Source organism: Oculina patagonica, chromosome 3 (assembly GCF_052425735.1).
Source record: "Oculina patagonica isolate OP01 chromosome 3, crgOcupat, whole genome shotgun sequence".
In the NCBI taxonomy this organism is placed as follows: domain Eukaryota; kingdom Metazoa; phylum Cnidaria; class Anthozoa; order Scleractinia; family Oculinidae; genus Oculina; species Oculina patagonica.
The window spans coordinates 7,026,518-7,047,231 of NC_135760.1; the positions used below are offsets into that span (position 1 = coordinate 7,026,518).

Here is a 20,714-nt window from a genome sequence, read left to right on the forward strand (position 1 = left end):
CAAGTGAACAAGAGCAAGCTTTAGAAAGGAGGAAAAGAAACAAGACTGAAGGTGTCAATGAGGACCAATCAACTGAAGAACAGGAGGCTCTAGAGAGTGGTGAAAAGAAAGAAGAAGGTGAGGGTGGGCTGTGAGCAGACTACAGAGGAAGTTTCAAAGGAAGAAATACCCAGAAGAGGTATCAAGTCCTGTATCTGAAGAAGAGCTAAAAGAGGTTGACGAAGAAGATGGAAAAGTGATGGAAACGAGAGCAAGAAAGCTGTGAACGTGATGAGCAAGTCACTCATGGAGAGGTAAAGGAAGAAGAGACTAAGGCAGAGATTGGGGAAACAGATGTATCAGGGGTGGTTGAATCTCAAGCAAAGGAGCAAGGAACTAATTCAGACACTTCAGAAACTAGTGGAGATTCTGAGAAAACAGGAGAAGATGAAAGCGAAGAACCTAAGATGGAGGAAGGTCTTGCCAATGTGGGAGAGTCAGAGGAGAAGAATAGAGATGTTGATGAGCACGACAATGAATTTGTTGAAGCCAATGATGTTGTGACAGAAGCATTCTCAGAAGAGGACTTGTCAGGTACATGTCCGGATTTAAAACAGTAATTCGCTTAAAGCCGCTGACCATTGTTTCGGACGGACTACCAACAAAAAACCGAGATGGAAAGCTCTATTAAACCTCCTGCTGCTTTCTTTTAAGCCCTCCTTTCCAATAAGACGCCCATAAAAACACCCACTCCTCTCAATTTTTTAGACTCCCTCCCTAAAAAACAAGTGCGCAAAAGTGAATGCAAAGTAGGTATTGTTTTGGCTCCCTTTTTTTTTTTTTTTGCTTTTATATTAAAATTTTAAATGAAAAAAAAAAAAAAAAAAAAAAAAAAAAAAAAAAAAAAAAAAAAAAAAAAAAAAAAAAAAAAAAAAAAAAAAAAAAAAAAAAAAAAAAAAAAAAAAAAACGCTTTTTAAACAAGTGAGCTTTGAGTGCATTCTTACAATGAATAGATGGTGTATTTCTTATAAAAAGAGGAAGACATTCCAAAGCTTCCACGTGGAACAATCTGTTGCCCAATGTGGCAATGTTGCAGCGTGAATAGTTGAATACTATAAAAGAGAAAAGATTATGAGAATCAGTGAAATCATCGCTGAGGAAAATGGCTTTGATCTTTTAACAAGTTCTCCCAACTAATGCTGTAGGAAAAATTAATAATTATGAAGATCAGTCAGGAGAGTTTGTATGTGGATATTGGGACTTAAAGGGTTGAACAAAAATCAACACTAAACAGTCTCCTATGCCTATTTTTGCAGCACATACGCCTGCTGATTTATGATTTGAAATAAGCCCCTCTCTCTAATAAGCTACCCTCTTTATTCACCCCCCCCCCTGAAAAATTTTGAAAGAAATAAGCCCCACCTGTGGTTTAACAGAGCTTTTGTCATACACAAGACTAGTGTGTCCTAAACAATGCTTCTGTAGACTGAATGCTATATATTTCAGTTGGGTCTATAACAAACTTTGTTAATATTGATTAAGGTGCTAAAAAGAACAAGAAATGTGTCATTCATTGTAAACAGTTGTTTTGTAATGGCTGTAGGTGTTTACAAGTTAGGAACCAATATTACTGTTCTGGGGGGTGTGTGTGTAAGGGTAGTTGATATAATTTATATTTGGTATTTTGAAGGCTACTCTGGGGGGGGGGGTGTTGACTTGCCCCCCCCTCCCCCCCACCTATCCATGAACACACCCCCACCCTTTTAAGTTGGGAACATTGCCAAGCAGCTGACGGGCAGCTAGATTTAAACGAAATATCACCAATTTATAAGGGAATTATATTCTGTACGTACCAGTTGCACTACAAAATTATCAGAACTAACATTAAATAGAAACCAAAATAACACTACCAGAATAGACGGGAAATTGCTACTTAGAGGTTGGGGCTAAAGGGTTGCAATATTAGTATAAAAGTAATTTCCGTTGCTTTGTTTCTCGCACAGCAATCACAGGCAGCGCTGGTGAAGCCGAAACAGTGGCAGTAGGGGAGGAAAAGAGTGAGGAAGAACGGGTAAGTTCCGCGAGTCCACTGTACAGTCCACCTTCCAGCCCTGCTGTGTTCATACAACCGGGGGGAGATGTCCAGTTTACAAAGGATCAGTCGCCCGGCAAGGAGATGCAGTAAAATCAATCTAGAATTGTTGCATTGGATTTTTACTCTCCTTGACTTCTGTACTGCCTGAAATTAGGGAGATAGCGAGACAGCCTACAAAATTTGTGATTATTTTCCTTTTGGAAAATTTGAAGACATTTTCAAATCTGTTACACAGCAAAGTGGGGTTGTAATGTAGGCTTTTTGCTTGTTTATTTAAGATTTACTTTAGAGATAGATTAGCGTACAATATTTAGGTTAACATTATGTATGGAATGAGTGATTAATATCTTATAGTAATGTTATAGTGAAATGAATTTCTATGACTGTAGTGATACAGTAGCTTTCTACAGAGTGAAGGTGATTGCAGCTTAACGAAAGCTCAAAGAAATCTAGAAGAAGGAATGTAGCCTTTTTGTTTGTTTATCCAAAATTTACATTATAGATAGATTAGCTAATAGTATTTAGGTTAAAATTATGTATGGCGTGACTGATCAATTTATAGTGAAATGAATTTTATCACTGCAGGCACTTGCAGCTTGCAGCTTAGTAATAGTTCAAAAAAGCAAGTTTTCTTGTGTTGTTAAGTTTTTCTGTGGCACTAAACTGCCAAAACCATTACTTGTTGCTGTGAAACTGTCATTTTGAAAGAAAGCTAGCAGCCCAATTCAGTAGGATCTCAATGTTTAAGCTCACTAGGTTGAAAAAAGTTATCAATTATTAAATTTAAGCAAGTTTTGCAAACTCTCATGCATTGTTGGCATGTTAATTTTGGTCAGCTGTTCTAATTTTGGAAAAATAGTTTTCTAGTTGATCTTTCATGTTAAGAGTGTTTTTGCACATGGTTTCATCGTGAAAATAATGGTGTAATAATTAGTTATTGTAGCTGAAAAAAATATTAACAAAATTTGCTGAGCAATTTTCTAATACGTGTATAATGTGATTTGTAAAAACTAATCCCGATTTGTTTACTTACCAATCAATATGTAGTAGTCGTTAATACCTGTATAATTCTTAAAAAAAATATTATTAGGCTAATATTCAACTAAGTAGTTCTTGTTTATACTAAAGTAACTTGATGATTCGGGCTTTATTTAAAAGGAAAATAAACGTAATGCCTTGAGACCAGAATCTGGCATTGTTTTTTATTTAGTTTGTCATACTACCTATGACATTTGCTTTTTCAGTAACATCCGATTTATTAACTACGAAGAAACCATTATATAAGTTAAGTAATATAAGAACAAAAGTGATTGTTTTGCCCTTAATATGCCTTATGCTTATTAGTGGAAGTTATTGTAATTAGTGATGTGGGTTGTGAAAAAGCATAAATTGTGTAATAAACATTAATTATTAATGCGACTAATTTTGTTTTTTGATTGTTTGTTTTTATTATGCAAAAGCTTTCAGTGAAAACAACACCCCCTCTTGGGCGGGACTAGTCTCCCTCGCAGTTGTTTTTAGTGTCGTCACGCAATGCTCCTTGTGGAGAGGAGCGATGTGTGACAACACTAAAAACAGCTGCGAGAGAGACTAGGGTGGGAACTAGAACCAGTCTTGAACAGTGCAGTTGTGTTTGGTATATGTTTTCATTCTTGGTTTGAAATTAAATGAATAACCAACTTATTCAGTTTATTTGGTTTATTGAAAAATCTAGGCAAACATCTCGGGTGCCTATAGCTCCAACAATGTATGTAGAGTTTGGGGGGGGGGAGGGTGGGCTTAACAGAGCTTTTACTGCAGTGAGAAAGGTGTAAGTGAGTGCTGACAGCCAAACACCTTCCCAATTTGTGTCTTCAACCATTAGTTACCTTTTACTTTTGCAGTTGAAGAAATGTAACCTTGAAGAGGTTGCAGAACAAACTTCCGAGGTAAAGGAATCTGCCAAGGTGTTCTTGGAAGAACTGCTAAGCGATGTTTGTGGATCTATAGATAGGCAGAAATCAGAACAAGAAGAAACTGTAAAAGAATGTGATGCAGAAGGTAACAGTCTCGGGTTTGAAGATGTAAATACAAGAGGCCAGCACAGTGTCCTTTCTTTGTTAGACAAGTAATTCTTATCTTAACCAAACAAATAATTATGTACAATCAAACTGCCTGTTACCAAACACCTTTGGGACCAGAAAGTGGGGACACTTAACCCTTTAAGCAGCATTATCCACATACAAACTCTCCCGAATTATCTCCATACATTTTCTTATAATATTAGTTGGGAGAAAGATCAAAACGGTTTTACCTTTGGTGGTCATTTTATTAATTTTCGTAACCTTTTCTCTTGTTGGTTACTTTTGGGAGTGTCGGCATATGAGAGGGATGGGAGTCGATGGGCACATTAAGATTGGAGTTTCAGTGCAAGATTGGGTATGACTTTTCAAACCTACAATACTCCTTATGCTTTAAATTATCACCTTTCACACCAATCTCTTAGTTACCAATACTCCAATACTTTCCTTTTCAACTGGTCAGCAACAGGGTGGAGTGAAGGCCCTGGGAACATAGCTGGAGCTTTCAAAACGTCCCTAATAAGCTCATGCTTACAAAGTCAACAATCTTTGAAGTAATTTTTTACATATCTGCAAGACTGATACAGTGGAAGCTCTCGTAAGCGGACACCCTCGGGACACAAAAAGAGTGTCCTTAACTGGAGCTGGCCGCTTACGAGTATGATTCTCGTAAGCGGCCACTAGAGGTGTACGGGGATGTGAAGTTGATTAATTAAAACAAGATACAGTGGAACCTCGATTTAACGAACCTCTATATAACGGAAGTCCTCGATATAACGAACGATATTTTTCGTCCCAGTAATAGCTAAATATATAAAAGAGTACCTCGATATTACGCAAACCTCGATATGTGACGAACAGCATTTTGCCAGTCCCTTGGCCCTTCGTTATATCGAGGTTCCACTGTATAGAGGTTGTTAATAGGATTTTCATTGGGGTGTCCACTTACGGGAGCTATAAAACAAAGAAAAAGTAAAAGTTGTAAACTCTGAAAGTGTCTGCGGCTGCTTTAGGGAATGCCGGCTTACGAGAATGTAAAAAAATAATTAATACAGAGTGTATGGGAGCTAAAACGGGGTTTCAAACAAGGCGGCTGTAAGTAGAGCTGTCCGCTTACGAGAGTGTCCGTTAAGAGAGCTTCTGACTGTATTGGAATTCCTGTTTATTGCTTATCAGTTTCCTCAAACTAAATCAAACTTTTGCTTTTCATTGTTCAAGACTTATCAAAAAGCCCCATTGCTGCAGAACAACCGGCCAACATTGTAAATTCTGATACAACATGCTGTGATGAACTTGACAACAATGTGTTGTCTGACGTGGCATTGGAGAAGCTGGATAAAGAGCTGGGAGCAGAAAGTTCAGAAGAAAAGGGACTGGACGTCACCAGCACTAGCCTTGTAGTGAATGGAACTGGTGAACCAGAAATTCATAAAGTGGTTAGTTGTTCTTAGCCTTGTATCACTGTATGCAATTTCAGGCAATAATGGAAACAAAACAAGTTTGCAAGGCTAAATTTAACTCTTAATACATTTATGCTGATGAGGTGGTCAAACCACACTGATGTAAATACCCAAGGGGTGGGGGCAGATTCTCTATATATCGGAGGGTATATACAGGGTGGCTCTGTCTAAAAGGGTATCCTTTTCAGACTGGAGATATACTCTAGGGTAGGGATTTTAGGAGTTGGAGTGTAGAAAAGAGTAGGAAAAAGTACCATTTAGGCAGGGTTCTCAATAGAATTTTGTACAGCCGTTGCTGTGGTAGTTACAGGCGTAACACCAATATGCACAGTCTTACCCAGTAATTTTCTTAAAAAGTCGTTCTTTCATTTGCATTTCAAAGATCAAATGATCGACTGGTTTAAGCACTTTGACAGCCGTAACACTTACTTGTGACACCCGTGACAGGTGTTACAGGTTACGGGTTCAACCGAGAACCCTGTTTAGGTATTTAATGGGGGTCTTTCAAAATATTGTGAACAGATGCATGTTATTGTTGATTCATCAAAGTATGTTTAGGGGTTACTGATGTGAAATGTTTCAAAAAGGGGGTGCAGTATTTCTACTGTAGGTACTGGTATGTGAAAGGGTTACCATTTTCTGTGGAAGTTAAATGAGAGCTGGGTTACCTTTTCTGCTAATAATAAGGTAAGGGTTTGGACCTCAGGGCAGAGCCTTCCCATATAAACCCCCCTCCCCCCCCCCCTCCCTACGGTAAACAAAGCTTGTCCTATAAATAACACAAGACAAATTGATCTTTTTACAGGTTGAAAATGGACAAGTCAAAGAGGAGGAGAAAACCAGCGTCAGTAGCTGCCAAGAGAGCAAGTTATCAGTAGCAAGTGGAAATGCTGAAGTAGGAAACAACTTAACTATTGAGTAGAGTTTCTGAATTTTGGAGTTGGGTGAAAACCTTGTTATTTTCCCCAAGTCAGTTAGTCAGTTATGCTTGTTGGACACTTCATGCACAGGAGGAAAATTTATTTGATAGCTTTTGCTTAGTGAACATTGTGAGATCATCCCATATTTTCCAGTGTTGTTTGCAATTTGTTTGCATTGTTCTTGGTGAATAATATTGCAATGGAGGTCTTCAAAAGCTACATTTTTATTAAATTGATTTAGTTGTAATTGAAACACTTTGATTTCATGGTAAAGAAATGCATAGGATTTCCGATTTACCTTTTCCTTTTGGGGGTGTTTTTTTTTTTTTTTTATGGGGAATTTTTTTTGGGATAGAAAAGAAAAGGAAATTTTGGATTGTTTCCTCATTGCTGCAATAATAATTGTGAAAAGTCTGATGGCATAATGCTTTTAGTACTTTTGTTGCGGTTGTTTGGCCCCATTATTCACAAACTAATCAGTGACACAGTAAGACTGAACCAAATGTCTTTCTTTAAAAATCACCAGCAGCAAGAATCGTGTCTCCAGCTGTTTTTTTTTTTTGTGAGAGTGTAAAATAATGTAGTTAGCTTTAGATCTGAGAGCTTTATGACTTTTCATCAGGTGTTGAGAATTTAACTTTTCTATACAAGATGAAATCGGTGTTTCAGAGAATGTTTACAAACAAGGCTTTTCGACAAAAAATAGTTTGGAATGTTATATCATGAACAAGAAGAAGAGTCACCCAAGATTTTTTTAACCCTCATCACAGTGATTCAAAATGCATCACATGGTACATTTGGATGTACCACATGATTATCACAAGACATGTGTAGACTGTAGCACAACTGAAGAAAACTAGATCAAAGTTCATCACATAGATTAGCATAGTTTATCTTGTCATCTAAATATCTAACTTGCAAAAAAACTCTCATTGTTATTGAGTGAAATGGGTTGTGACCATTCTAACTTTCTAATTACACTTTTTCAACTGGACTATCATTAAGTTTCAGCATGCAAATGGTTGACGTGCTGACCATATAATATGTGCTAAAGATTGTTGGCAGACTAATTCTTTTTACTGCATAGACCCAATGCAAAATTTTGTCATTCTTTTTTTTTGTCAAGTTTTGAAAATGCAGATGGTGACACTTGAAAATATATAGAATAATAGCTAAACTAGAAGTTTCACTGTTTTTGATTAAAAGTCTGCAGATTTGTGACTTGTTCAATTTTAAGAGATTTGTATGGAAAAAGCCACCCTGGCCTGCCTAGCCTCGTTTTCATGTTTTTGGCCCTGTAACTTCCCGTTAGACAAAACTGTAGCCTTGAAACTTCATTATTTACTTTGACTTATCTTTAATTAAAGTGATTTAATTTTGTTGAAAATGATTCTTCTGGGAGCCGAAAGTTAACAGCAGCCATATTTGCATTGGGTCTATGGGCCAACTCATGTGACGCAAAAAAAAGTTGATTGTGTGGTACAGTCAAACACACCATTTGATGCATGTACAATCCTTGTCAAGAGGTTGACAAAATCTTGGGGGCCTGGTCCACTGGGAAGGGAAGTAGTGGATGTCACTTTTCAGGTGCTAGCATAAGAGAAAAAAAAATTAATCTAAGATCTGAGCTAAAAAATTCTGTACTAATGACGTGCTGTGGGGTGTTGTTTCTGTTAAAACTGTAGAGGTCCATGCAGTGTCTCTGGTATTTTTTGTGTTATCCTCATTTGACAAGAAAGAATTAACAGATCTGTGTAGTGCATATCATTGGTGTGGATTTTTTTTACTCAATTCCCAGACATTTGCTGGTAAGAAATCTTGCCCACTGAGAGAAACATCACTTACACAGGCTAAAATCATAATAGCAATCAAGTCTTGACCATAAAATTGGTCATCACAGCAGAGTTAGTCACTTAAGATACCATAAAATTCTGGTATAAGCCCTGGGCTTATACAACTTCCTAAGGGATTTTGGGTGGGCCTATAAGCGAGGGGCACAGGAGGGCAAGGGAAAAAACGTTTCGAAACGATCCACGAGAGTGTGACGAAAACATCAGTTATTTAAAAACGCATAAAAACGCAACATTTAGCCCTGTTCAGTACTGTCATCCGGCAGAGGGGGGCTTATATCCGAGGGGGGCTTATAACCAAAATTTTACGGTATTTTACATTTTCACTGTCCATAACTTAACAATAATTATTGGCCTTAGCTAAGTAACCCAGGTTATTTGTTCCCTAGTTCTCCTAACCTTTTCACAGCAAATTCAAGGTATCATGGCATAAAAACCAAGTGTATGATCTTTTGAATAAGTCTTGATTCACCAGCAAATTCTCCCAAGGGTCATAAGAGAAAATGTATGAAAACAGTAAGGAGAGTTTTGATGCTAACCTGAGCACAACCTTAGTTTTGATGCTAACCTGAGCACAAATTTTAAGATGTTATTGCATAAAAACCAAGTGTAGATGATCTTTTGAATAAGTCTTGATTCACCAGCAAATTCTCCCAAGGGTCTTAAGAGAAAATGTATGAAAAACAGTAAGGAGAGTTTTGATGCTAACCTGAGCATTGAAACTGAGTCTCTTTACAAAAATTTATGTAAATCTTGTTATAAACAGGGCAGATTATTGGTATATGCAAGTTTAGAAAGGATAATAGCAGTTTTGTTTGATAACTTCCTTTTTACACGGAAATTTTTGCCACATCAAATTGTTTTTTCTTTCAAAATTGCAAAAAATTTGATGAAAATTTAATAGTATGTGTGAAAATTAAATGGCAATACATGTCAGGGAAAATGTGGTTAATTTTTATTGTATGTGCCATTATTCTATTCATCTTGTATTAACTACACGATACCAATGTGTGGAATAGGACAAAATTTTCGTCTTGCTGCCCCGCCCACTTTCGTCAACAAATTTCAGAAATTCCTGTGGCCCACGTGCTGCGCCTCCTTCCCAACATTGCTGTTTACGGTTGTTTGTTTGAACCACATTTGAAAAATAATCTTGGTTAAATTTATTTTTTTCGCACCAAAACATAAAATTAATGCCAAATCTCAACACAACCACTTAAAGAAAATGGCAAGCACTTTGTTTAACTGACCATTGATTGAGTTTCTTTTCTTCCAAACATTTATTCATAGCTTTATTTAATGACAATCGCAATGTAATCAACGAGCAGTGAATTATACAGGACAAGGTGACAGTTAAAATTTACAGACAAAAGAAGACGGGGCAGGAGAAGAAAGTGGGCAGGGCAGCAAAATAACTCAGGGCCTTTTCCACAGTTCAGTGACTTTCGTAGTAGTACAGTCCACTGACTCCTATGATGGAAAAAGTAAAGAACAGATCCTTCAAACTGTCGGTGAACAGTTGTGCGACTGTCAGCCAACAGTTGGCCAATAGGCAACCAACAGTCAGTGGACAAGAGCTATATTAACCTGCCGCATAATGTTCTAACTTGCCAGTCAACAAATACAAAATATAATGATGTTGTTTTGTCTCAAACAGCTTTCCCCATTTGGAATCTAAATCTGTAAGTTAAGCCATTATTATTTAACACAATAAATTGTGACCATTTAGTGCCATAAATCATCACACTTGAAAAAATGCAAAATTACGTTGCAAAAATTTCCTGTAATGCCAGAGTTGAGTACTTGGGTGCTCTGGAATTGAGAAAATGTTTTCTTTCCTTTTTTCCAGCTGAATATACCTTTCTAGAATTTATTCAGTAGCAATCATAAGTTGTTTTTTTCCAGAGTTTAAAAGGACTATTTAGTAGTTACAGACACAAGTTAGTGATACGCGAGGGTGTCGGCTTTACAGAAGTAGATGTAGTTGTATACAAATCAACATTATTTTGTTACTGTTCAAGGGAGAAATTATATTTTGAAATTGTATAAAATTAGAGGTTTGAAAAACATCTATTTGATTCCATTATGTTGATTAAAGAGAAAATATTGTTACAGTTCAAATTTGTTCTCAGTTGTGTTCTTTCTCACATATGAAAATGACGGGGGATGCTCGTCGTCTCACTTAGGGTTGTAAATTTCGGATTTTTGGTCTCGCTTACGGTGTCCCGGGCAAACACCAATATTTTTTGCCATAATGGTCTCGTTTAGGGTTGCAAACGAAGAAATGTAGAAATATAAATTGTATTCTTTGTTTTCTGGTATCTTTTAGGGCTCAAGAAAAGCTTGAGCCACACCCAGATTGGTCTCTTTTAGGGGTTCTTTTCAAAATTTCCGACGAGCATCCCTGTCCGTTTCATATAGGAGTCCCCCCTGGGTCTTACTGGCTTTTTAATCATTTTGAACTAAGTACCTGTCATTGAAATGATTGATAGTGTAAAAGGCAATGATCGAAATTGAACTTAAGAGCTTGCATGTTACTGAAAACCACTACAATCAACCAGTTGAGATGTTGACTGAACAGGCAAACTTGCCTTGTGTGTTGCATTGCTTTGTTCACAGCCACATAAACGTAGTCTGTTGCATGAACAAAATAATAAATCAATTTTCAGAGATTATGAGATTGTGCAAGCTTGGAGACAGCATTCCAACTCTTACCAACTCAAAAAATACTTTATTGCAGCACTTTGCCCTTATTTTATATTTCACATAACAATGTTACAACTTTACAGCTTGTGTCCCAGAAAATACAAGCAGTCCTACCTAAGCTTTGCCCCTGATAATTATATGAATTGACTAACACCTACGGCAGCCAGCATGCAGATGCAAGCTATATTTTGAGGTTTGTACATGTAGTAAACTAGCTACTACCATTACCGTAAATGATCTAATAAAAGCCCACTCTCAAATAAACGCCTCCCTTGAAGTGTAAAGTTTGTATTAGACGCCCCACTCCAAAAAATCATTCAAAACCAAGGAAAAGCTCCACAGAGTAAAATCACAATATTATTAGTTTCTTGCTTGACCCAGACATCGAAGAGGCCAACAACACCAACATGTTTGACCCCAATGACGATGAAAACATCGATATTCAACTATGAACGACATCTCTAGGCTTTGCATTAGCACAGATTAGATTTAGTCTCCTATTTTTGTAGCGAACTACGCATCCTATTTTTTTTTTTGTCGATCGCTGTTACAGTTAAAGTGAAATAAACTTGCAAGCCAAACTTGCAATCTGATTGGACGTGAAGGCACAATCTACTGATTGGCATCCAGCCCTCATGTTTGGTTTTTCACTCATCAGATAAAAACTGATGAATTTAATTACAGTTTACTGTCGCACAGTAGCTCTCGAGCCTACTTTCTAAAATTCTTCCATCCTTCTCTAATGGCCAATTTTGCACACAGCAGAATTGTTGTACAGGTCCATGTTTATTGATATCTCACCCAACACAAGAAAACTTAACTCATGTTTTCAATAAATGATTAGTCTAACAAGCTACTTTCATTTGTGGCACCTAACATGGGCATAATAGAAGGTCCTTGGAAATTCTAAGAGGATTAGGGGTTCTCAAAAGCCAAATTTCTTAAAGGAAAGTATGGAATTTCCCTGGAATTCTCAAACCAAATCACCTTCCATTGGGGGAGGGGTATGGATACTTCCTGGCTGGGCCATAGAGGTGCTTGCCTTGGTACAAATTCTCAATTTATCTATTTTTCAAGATCCCGTAAGAGGCTATGCAGTAAAATACTTCGAAGGTATACAGGTTTTTGAACCCTTTTTCACAAACAATTTTCCAGGACTTTTCAAGGACTCTGATTGATTTTTCCAGGACTCCACAATTGACATTAACCCTTTCACTCCAAAGATCTCAATATTATTTCTCCTTACTGTCTGTACATTTCTCATAATGTTAGTTATGAGAATTCAGTTCTTGGTTGAGTTAAACAGATTTCCAGGACCGATAGTCTTTTCCCAGCACTTTCCAGTCCTTGGAAGTGCCACAATAAAATTCCAGGTTTTCAAGAACCCTGTTATATAATACCGGTAAAAGGAGTGTTTTTCCTGATATTGCCTTAATTAGAATTTTTGTCTTGCTACGTCCTACATGGTACTGCCTGGAACAACACATTGAGCTTTGCTTGGTCAAGTGCCATGATTTAACAAGCCAGGAAGCAAATTTAATGTACTGTCAAAAATAAAAATTCGGCATTTGAGAACAGGAGAAAATAATGCAGAAAACAAGAGTGACAGGGGAGCACTGTCTAGAGGGTATACAAATAAGCAGAGTGTTTTACAATAGCTTTTTATGTCCATTAACTTTACAATTTTATAACATTTTTTTGCATGCACAAAACAGTAAAACAAGGTTCTCCATGTTTACCCAGATTTAGCCAATGTGCATTATTTAATCTGTATTAGAACTCTGGGAGCACTCCCATCGTTTGCGCAAGTGGATGTAGATTAAAGAATGTTACAGCCAGAATCATCTATTTCTCTGAGACTGATGAAAGCCACTTGAGTGCCAAATTGTTCTCCATCTCTTCGATAGGAGAAGAACCTCTGCTGCGGGTCGCACTTAGTACACTGCGTTGGGTGTTGAGATTTTGCTGTCTCGTCCATCTCTCTGCAAGAAATAACAGTCTGTTGTTAAAATATCTCTGGAATGCCAGGTCAAGGGTTTCCAGCAACTCCAACCTGATTCAAGGAACATTGTTTCTGTTGTTGTTGTTGTTTGTGATGATGTTGTTGAGGTCTGAGAAACATTTGAGAAGTTTGATGCAAATTAAGGTAACTCGAGTTTTTGTTCAAGTAAATGAAATGTTAATTATTTTTTTTGAAGATGACTGCAGCCTTAACTGAGAAGAAGAACAATATTGATTTTTCAAAATTTTTTAGGTTTTGCACTCAAGCTTAGATCCAAGAAGTGGGTGTAATGACTAACTCTCCTGCATTGCAGGTCTTTATTTTTCTTCTACACAATAAGAATATTTCCTTTCCCATTACCTCGTTCCATCATCGATGTTCTTTGGAAGCACCCCTTTCTTCTCAAGTTGCAATCTGATTGAAAGGCGTAGATCCACAAAGGGGCGGGGCTCCCCTTCTCTCCGCACCACAACGCTTTCACCAAATGCTGTTGTAAACTTTTCAGCCACATCATCACCAACTTCAAAACAACAAGGGCCAATTGATGGCCCAATGGCAACAAGAATATTTTTCACTTTGCACTCAAACCTTGTTAACATCACATCAATGACGGCAGCATCGATCATGTCCACCGTCCCGCGCCAACCTGAATGAGCAGCACCACAAACCTGGAAAAACAACAAAACCACTTACTGTAAATCATTTCAATCAAAACTATTAAATACTCAAATCTGATTGGTCATCAGCGGCCTGATTTCAGCCCGAATGGGTTAGTTTGCATGTTTTTTTTTCTGTGTGTGCACGTTTTTTTTTTAACTTTTATTTGACGAGTCAAGAATATACAAAACAAGGACGTATTTACTTATGGTAACTGTACAATGCTTACAACATTTGCAATTTACTAATTAAGCCAACAATTAATGATTACTACAGATAACTAGAACTGCTTACACATGTAGTTGTAAGTTTGCATGTTGCAACTGTATTTACACTGGCAGATCCAGGCCTTCAGATAAGTGGGGCGCCCAGTCATCCAGACCCTGGAATGAGGGGGGGGGTGCTCTCGAAATAATGTTTCTCAGCCCTAGGGGCCTCTATTTGGCCTTAAAATAAGGTGGGTTTTTGGGCCCAACCACTAGGTTTGATCTGCCACTGTATTATTTTTACTGATTGGAAGCAAATGATGGCCAACCTCTTCTTTTCACTTAAACCAGTGGGGAGAATCTGTTCATAGTCACCAGGTTACATAACAGGTTAATTTTTTTTCCTAAGTATCAGAAACAGACACTGTTCTTCCTTTAATGAGCCCCCAAGCTAGGCACTTATTTCAAATTTAGGACTGAGGGAGGGCACTTATTCATAATGGAAACAGGAATGAGTGGTGTCTATGCCTGGTGGGGGGTACTCTGTATATTTTTGTGTGGGGGTGTGCTGCTGGGACTCTGAAGCCCTTACCCTATACCAGACCAAGTTCAGCTGATTTTACAACCCTCTACTAGACTAGACACCAAAAATTGCTACTCTATCCCAGACTTTCTGTTTTTAGAACTGTATTCCGATCACTATTTAGTGTTTTTAATAGAAAACCATCTGTCAACAACGTTGCTGGGATGATATTTTACATTTAGGAAAGCCTCTTTCTCTTCCGAGTTTCTATTACTATTTTAATGGACTTTAAAGTGAATTTAAAAAGTGATAAAATTCTTCATACCACTGAGCAGTTTCCCAGCCATTATGATATCCTAAGCCATTTTATTTTATTTATTTATTTATTATTCTAGACCAAAACTCTCTGATTTCTATACCCTATCCTAGACTTAACTGCTTGAAAGCCAAACCCTTCACAATGGCACATACTCATATTATTAGCGGCTCATATATGGGATTAATCCCCTGGCAGGTCCATGGCAGTGACAAACAAAGTTGAGCAACTATGAAATTGAAGCAAAAGTCCAATATATCTAATTACCTTTTTCACTGGATCACAAAACAAGACTATTGGACAGTCTGCACCTGGGGCTGCCACAGTAACCTGTCTTTGATCAGTAACTAAGGCATCATAGCTGTCCCGATGAGGATCACCGACCACCCACACATCAGCTCCATGGACACACTTGGCCATATGAAATTTGTCAGCATCAAATCGGGCAGTGAGAGCTAATCTGCGACGATTTTCCTGGACATTTATCTCTGGATCTCGTCGTTTGTCACTGTACATCATGTTAAGAGATGACAATGTCTTGTATGTTGACACTCCTCCGTGCCGGGTTGGGAAACCATGATTAAAGTGGTTTGTTGGAATCAATGTTGACTGCAGAATTTCTATCATCTTCCCATCAGGCAAGACGATTTTCGGCATGATTATCTTGATGTGCTCATCTATGAGTGGAAAATACTTTTCTTCTCGGTCTTCTCTTTTTTTCCTCTCCTCTTCATCCATTTCATGGGTGCATTCATAAAATTTCACATCGTAAACTTCCGGTGAGTAGAGCTGAAAGTAAAAAGAAATTTAATTTTTATATCAACAGTTTTGGTCAAATGATTGGTAGGTAAAGTCTGCATACGAGCCTAGTGGCCCATCAGGCTGGAGCTTATCCTGGTTTCTGTAGCATGAAGTGACTAGAAGTATTTCTACTCCCCCCTCGCTGGGATGCTAGTCCATTACAGGGTTACCCCCAGCAGTAAATTTGCCGCTACCCATTTATACACCTGGGTGAAGAGAGGCACTATTAGAGTAAAATTGTCCTGCCCAAGAACACAACACAATAACCCCGGCCAGGCACCACTAAGGAATGGCGTAACTGACTAGTGACGTAAAATAATTTTAACAACGAATATAAAGCTGCAGGTCATCTTGGGGGGGGGGATGTACCCCCTGCACCTCCCCCCCCTAGATCTGCCCCTGGATATACCATACCTTCTCGAAAAATTTCTTTGCCCTCTCCATGTGCAGCTGTGTTGTGACGACATGAACATTACTGGCCTCAAATTGATCTACAATGATGCGACTGTAATAGACATTTTCTGCAGTGCTGCTTGCTTCTTCCTCCTTGATGATGTGTTCCGGGTCAATAAGGTTGTTATCTACTGCATATTTCTCCATGGCACTGGCCTCTGTCACAACTTGCTAAAGGTAAAAGTTAGCAATATTTGACATGTCAATACAGGAGCGACCAGGTCTGTTGAATTATTGTGTTTAAAAAACATTATTTTAAAATTTGCGTCAGCTGAAGTATCTATGTCTATGTTGTGGTTCAATTTTGAGCAATTCTACCTTTGGTACAATGTGGTACTTAACTTTATTCTGGTGTAGTGAATATAAAACAAAGGGAAATACCAGATTTTACCAAGGGTAAAATTGACACATCATCTACATCATTTATAGCAAAAACTATGTAATAAAATTATAAATAACATATAGGATGTGTAACTCTCGAATCTGCTCAGTATATCCCAAAAATCCACAATCCATGTGCTTTTTGAGGCCAAATCCGTTGATCCCCAAACCTTTAAAATGCTGTGCCCTGGTAACCCTTGGACAGTTGTCAGTTACCTGGTCTGGCGCCTGATATCCAGTAACAATGACGCGGCAATTGATGTTCTGTTGTTTAAACGAAGTGTACAGCTCAGCTGCCCGTTTTATTCTGGATTTCATCATCTCAGTTGGAGACCCATCCTCATTAGTGCGAGAACCAAGAACAAGGATAATGTCAGTGGGGTTATCAGCTTGGGCCATATTGCCTGTTACAGCAAAATAATACAAACAAAAATAAGCCTATTCTAAGTGGCTTTTTGAGCTTAACTGTGGTTTCTGTGAAAAATATTAGTTGTTTCTTTTTTCTTTCCCCAGGTGGGAAGCTAGTTTATCAGTTATCTCAGCCCCAGGAAAAATATTGCCAGTATATACCCACACTTATACACCTGGGTGGAGAGAGTTGTTGTTATTAACTGAAGGCTGAGCGTCTCCAACCATTTGGTCATTGCATATGCACTTTACAGACTCCCTCTTGCTTTTCTACATTAGACATGCAACGACCGCGATATATAACCACAAGTGATAATCTAGCAGGCTCATTAGCTGCTAATTACAATGATAATATATTCAATTAATACATGATAGCGTGATAGCTTGAGGATCACACCCCTTTGATGACAACGAAAAGATTACCCAAAGGAACGAGGAATTCAGAGCATTTTCGATGTTATCTTAATCAAACACACCTCAAACTGTGTGCACTGCGTTTGCCGAAGATAAATGTCAAGTGAAGTGTCAAAACTGTACTGCATAGAAAACGATCAAACAATGTGATTAAGTTTTGTGTAAACACGAATTACAATTGCGCTTCGAATTCCTCGAACGCTATCTTTCAAGCGAATGTCAATTAACAGAGCGAGCAACTGTGATTGTTTCGAGAGCGCTGCATTCTCCTGCTCACAAACGGCTGAAACGTGTGTAGTCTAATCTTACCTGATTTGAACTTCTTGCTAAAATTGAAAACAGTTCAATCGTGATTAATCCAAGAGCTAATGCATACCTTTTATAGATGTTGCGTTCCAAGCGGAAGTGGACGAGAAGGGTACTTATAAGCCTGGGCACTAGTGATTACTCACGCATACCTCACCACAGGACACCCAATTCTGATTAGTTTCAGGCTGTCACGCGACAGGCGTGATTTTAAGCATGAAAAAAAAAGTCACTATTTCGCTTTCATGCTTCCCCTTTTCAATTTCTTTGTGGCATGCACGTTTATTTGAGAAAATAGACACCTTTATTTCCGCCCTAAGGGTAAGAGAAATTGACACGACTGAGCCTCGACTGTACCTAATATTGCGTGACGAGCTCAATAGTTTCAAGAATACAATTAAGCTCTTTCTGCTCACATAACAGACAAAATAAACAATTTCAAGCGTAATTAGAAAAAAAAACAGTTTTGAAATGAATACCAATAACAAATAGTGGCGTTATTAAGGCATTGTCGATGCTCCAATTTTCAGTAGATCATGAACACAAGCAAAGCGCAAAACAGAAGAACGAACACAACCATTCTTCTTATGCTGTCCTCACAAGGAATAAGCATAAGCACAAAAAGAGGAGATCATAACAGCATAAGAAGAATAAGTGCCCAGTTAAAACTAGCCTACAGTAAACTCAAAAGGCTTTTTTTGGTCGAACCGGGACACAGCCATCGACTTCAATTCATATTTTGACATTAATTGTTTTCTGTCACCCTTCAACGTTCAAAGACACGTGCAGTAATGTTAAATGGATGTTTACTACTGTTTTACTTTAAGTTCTTGGAACAGAATCTTCCTGGAGCACCTTGCGGTATCAAACAACCTTTAGATGTGCCTTCAAGCGGAGTATTAGTTACAACTTAGGTAGTAAGTGATCTTGGATATAAACGCTATATATTTGAAATTATTGTGGCATCTTTTTATGAAAAGATCTGAACGAGATCTGTTTTCAGAAGTATCTATTGCGCTCGTAACGTTACTAGTGTCATCACCCAAGCGTAGGAGCGTACGTTTTTCAAGAAGTACCCTCACTGACTCGTCCCCAGTCGTCTTTTGAGTCCGTCTTGAGTCGACTGCTGAACACGGAGGGAATCATGGGAAGAAAGGGAAGATTTTGCAATTTTCGCATAAGAGACGACTGGGGACGAGTCAGGTACCCTCAAATGTTTTGCAACGAGTACCAAGCGGATACCCTTCTACTTTTCTCTGTACAATGATTTAATCATGTATTGACCCACACGTCTGTTTAACTTTATTACCCAGAGTTACCAATATACATACTAAACGTTCCTTCAAAAATTTCCCTCTGCCTTCCCCTTGCATTTACTGGACGATTCCTTCCTTTACATATTCGATAACCCACACATTCAAGTAAGTGTGTTGCGAGACAGCCAACACAATGTACAGTTACAATTGTGCGTGCGTTGGAAAGGGTGTAGCAACCTCATCCCCAGGGTCTTCTCTGCGACGATTTTCAAAATGTTTGAAAACGGAGAAACCTGGGAAGGACCTTTAGGGTGGAGCCGCATGTGTCAAAGTCACAAGTCTTTTACACGCCGAGAAAATCCTCCCAGAATTTTCAAACAACAGAAATCCGTCAATGAGCAAAATGCATGCGTTAATATCTCCAACAAAAGGGGAATTCCCCAGATCATTTTGTGCGCTATTGAAAGGGTGTGACTCCATGTCTATTGTGTGCAAGTGTGAAAGTCACAAGTATTTTAGACGCGGAGAAAATACCCCCTGGATATTCAAAAAAATAGAAAATCGTTAATGAGCAAAATGGCTCACTTTGAAAATGGCCAGTTTTGGCAGTTTCCAGCTCATAAACAAATTGCTATTGTTTCAATATTCATGGATGAATATCTCCGTCAACAGGAGGATTTCCTTGACAATTGTGTGCACGTTTGAAAGGGTGCAACTCCATGTCAATTATGTGAAAGTATCAAAGTCGGAAGTCTTTTAAACGCGAAAAAAATCTCTGAATATTCAAACAATAGAAATCCGTTAATGAGCAAAATGGTCCACTTTAAAATTGGCCAGTTGGGGGCAGTTTTCAGCTCATAAACAAATTCCTATTGTTCCAATATTTATTCGTAAATATCTCTGTCGAAAGGGGGAATTCCCGGACAACTGTGTGCGCTTTTGAAAGGGTGTGACTCCATGTCTATTGTGTGCAAGTGTGAAAGTCACAAGCGTTTTAGACGCAGAGAAAATCGTCTCTGAATATTCAAACAATAGAAATTCGTTAATGAGCAAAATGGTCCACTTTGAAAATGGCCAGTTGGGGGCAGTTTCCAGCTCATAAACAAATTCCAGTTGTTTCAATATTCATGGATGAATATCTCCGTCAATAGGAGGATTTCCTTGACAATTGTGTGCACGTTTGAAAGGGTGCAACTCCATGTCAATTATGTGAAAGTATCAAAGTCGGAAGTCTTTTAAACGCGAAAAAAATCTCCTCTGAATATTCAAACAATAGAAATCCGTTAATGAGCAAAATGGTCCACTTTAAAATTGGCCAGTTGGGGGCAGTTTTCAGCTCATAAACAAATTCCTATTGTTTCAATATTTATTCGTAAATATCTCTGTCGAAAGGGGGAATTCCCGGACAACTGTGTGCGCTTTTGAAAGGGTGTGACTCCATGTCTATTGTGTGCAAGTGTGAAAGTCACAAGCGTTTTAGACGCAGAGAAAATCGTCTCTGAATATTCAAACAATAGAAATTCGTTAATGAGCAAAATGGTCCACTTTGAAAATGGCCAGTTTTGGCAGTTTCCAGCTCATAAACAAATTCCAATTGTTTCAATATTCATGGATGAATATCTCCGTCAATAGGAGGATTTCCTTGACAATTGTGTGCACGTTTGAAAGGGTGCAACTCCATGTCAATTATGTGAAAGTATCAAAGTCGGAAGTCTTTTAAACGCGAAAAAAATCTCCTCTGAATATTCAAACAATAGAAATCCGTTAATGAGCAAAATGGTCCACTTTAAAATTGGCCAGTTGGGGGCAGTTTTTAGCTCATAAACAAATTCCTATTGTTTCAATATTTATTCGTAAATATCTCTGTCGAAAGGGGGAATTCCCGGACAACTGTGTGCGCTTTTGAAAGGGTGTGACTCC

General features: G+C 38.2%; 2 protein-coding genes across 3 annotated transcripts; one reads left to right on the plus strand and one right to left on the minus strand.

The window, feature by feature from the left end:
• The first annotated feature begins 48 nt into the window (after window positions 1-48).
• Window positions 49-6,790, plus strand: LOC144645206 (uncharacterized). The gene is made up of 5 exons (XM_078504700.1): window positions 49-573; window positions 1,984-2,051; window positions 3,959-4,115; window positions 5,354-5,571; window positions 6,401-6,790. The coding sequence occupies exons 1-5, from the start codon at window positions 447-449 to the stop codon at window positions 6,515-6,517; spliced, it is 687 nt and encodes a 228-aa protein (XP_078360826.1). The 5' UTR covers window positions 49-446; the 3' UTR covers window positions 6,518-6,790.
• A 4,286-nt stretch (window positions 6,791-11,076) lies between these two features.
• LOC144646302 (purine nucleoside phosphorylase LACC1-like) lies at window positions 11,077-17,633 on the minus strand. Of its 2 annotated transcripts, none has more exons than XM_078505847.1 (6): window positions 17,609-17,633; window positions 16,627-16,814; window positions 15,991-16,200; window positions 15,043-15,564; window positions 13,434-13,741; window positions 11,077-13,053 (listed from the first exon to the last, which is right to left on the minus strand). In XM_078505847.1, the coding sequence occupies exons 2-6, from the start codon at window positions 16,807-16,809 to the stop codon at window positions 12,891-12,893; spliced, it is 1,386 nt and encodes a 461-aa protein (XP_078361973.1). In that variant the 5' UTR covers window positions 16,810-16,814; window positions 17,609-17,633; the 3' UTR covers window positions 11,077-12,890. The 2 variants fall into 2 exon arrangements, with proteins under 2 accessions (XP_078361973.1, XP_078361972.1); XM_078505846.1 differs by having other exon boundaries at window positions 17,542-17,627.
• Window positions 17,634-20,714: the final 3,081 nt, after the last annotated feature.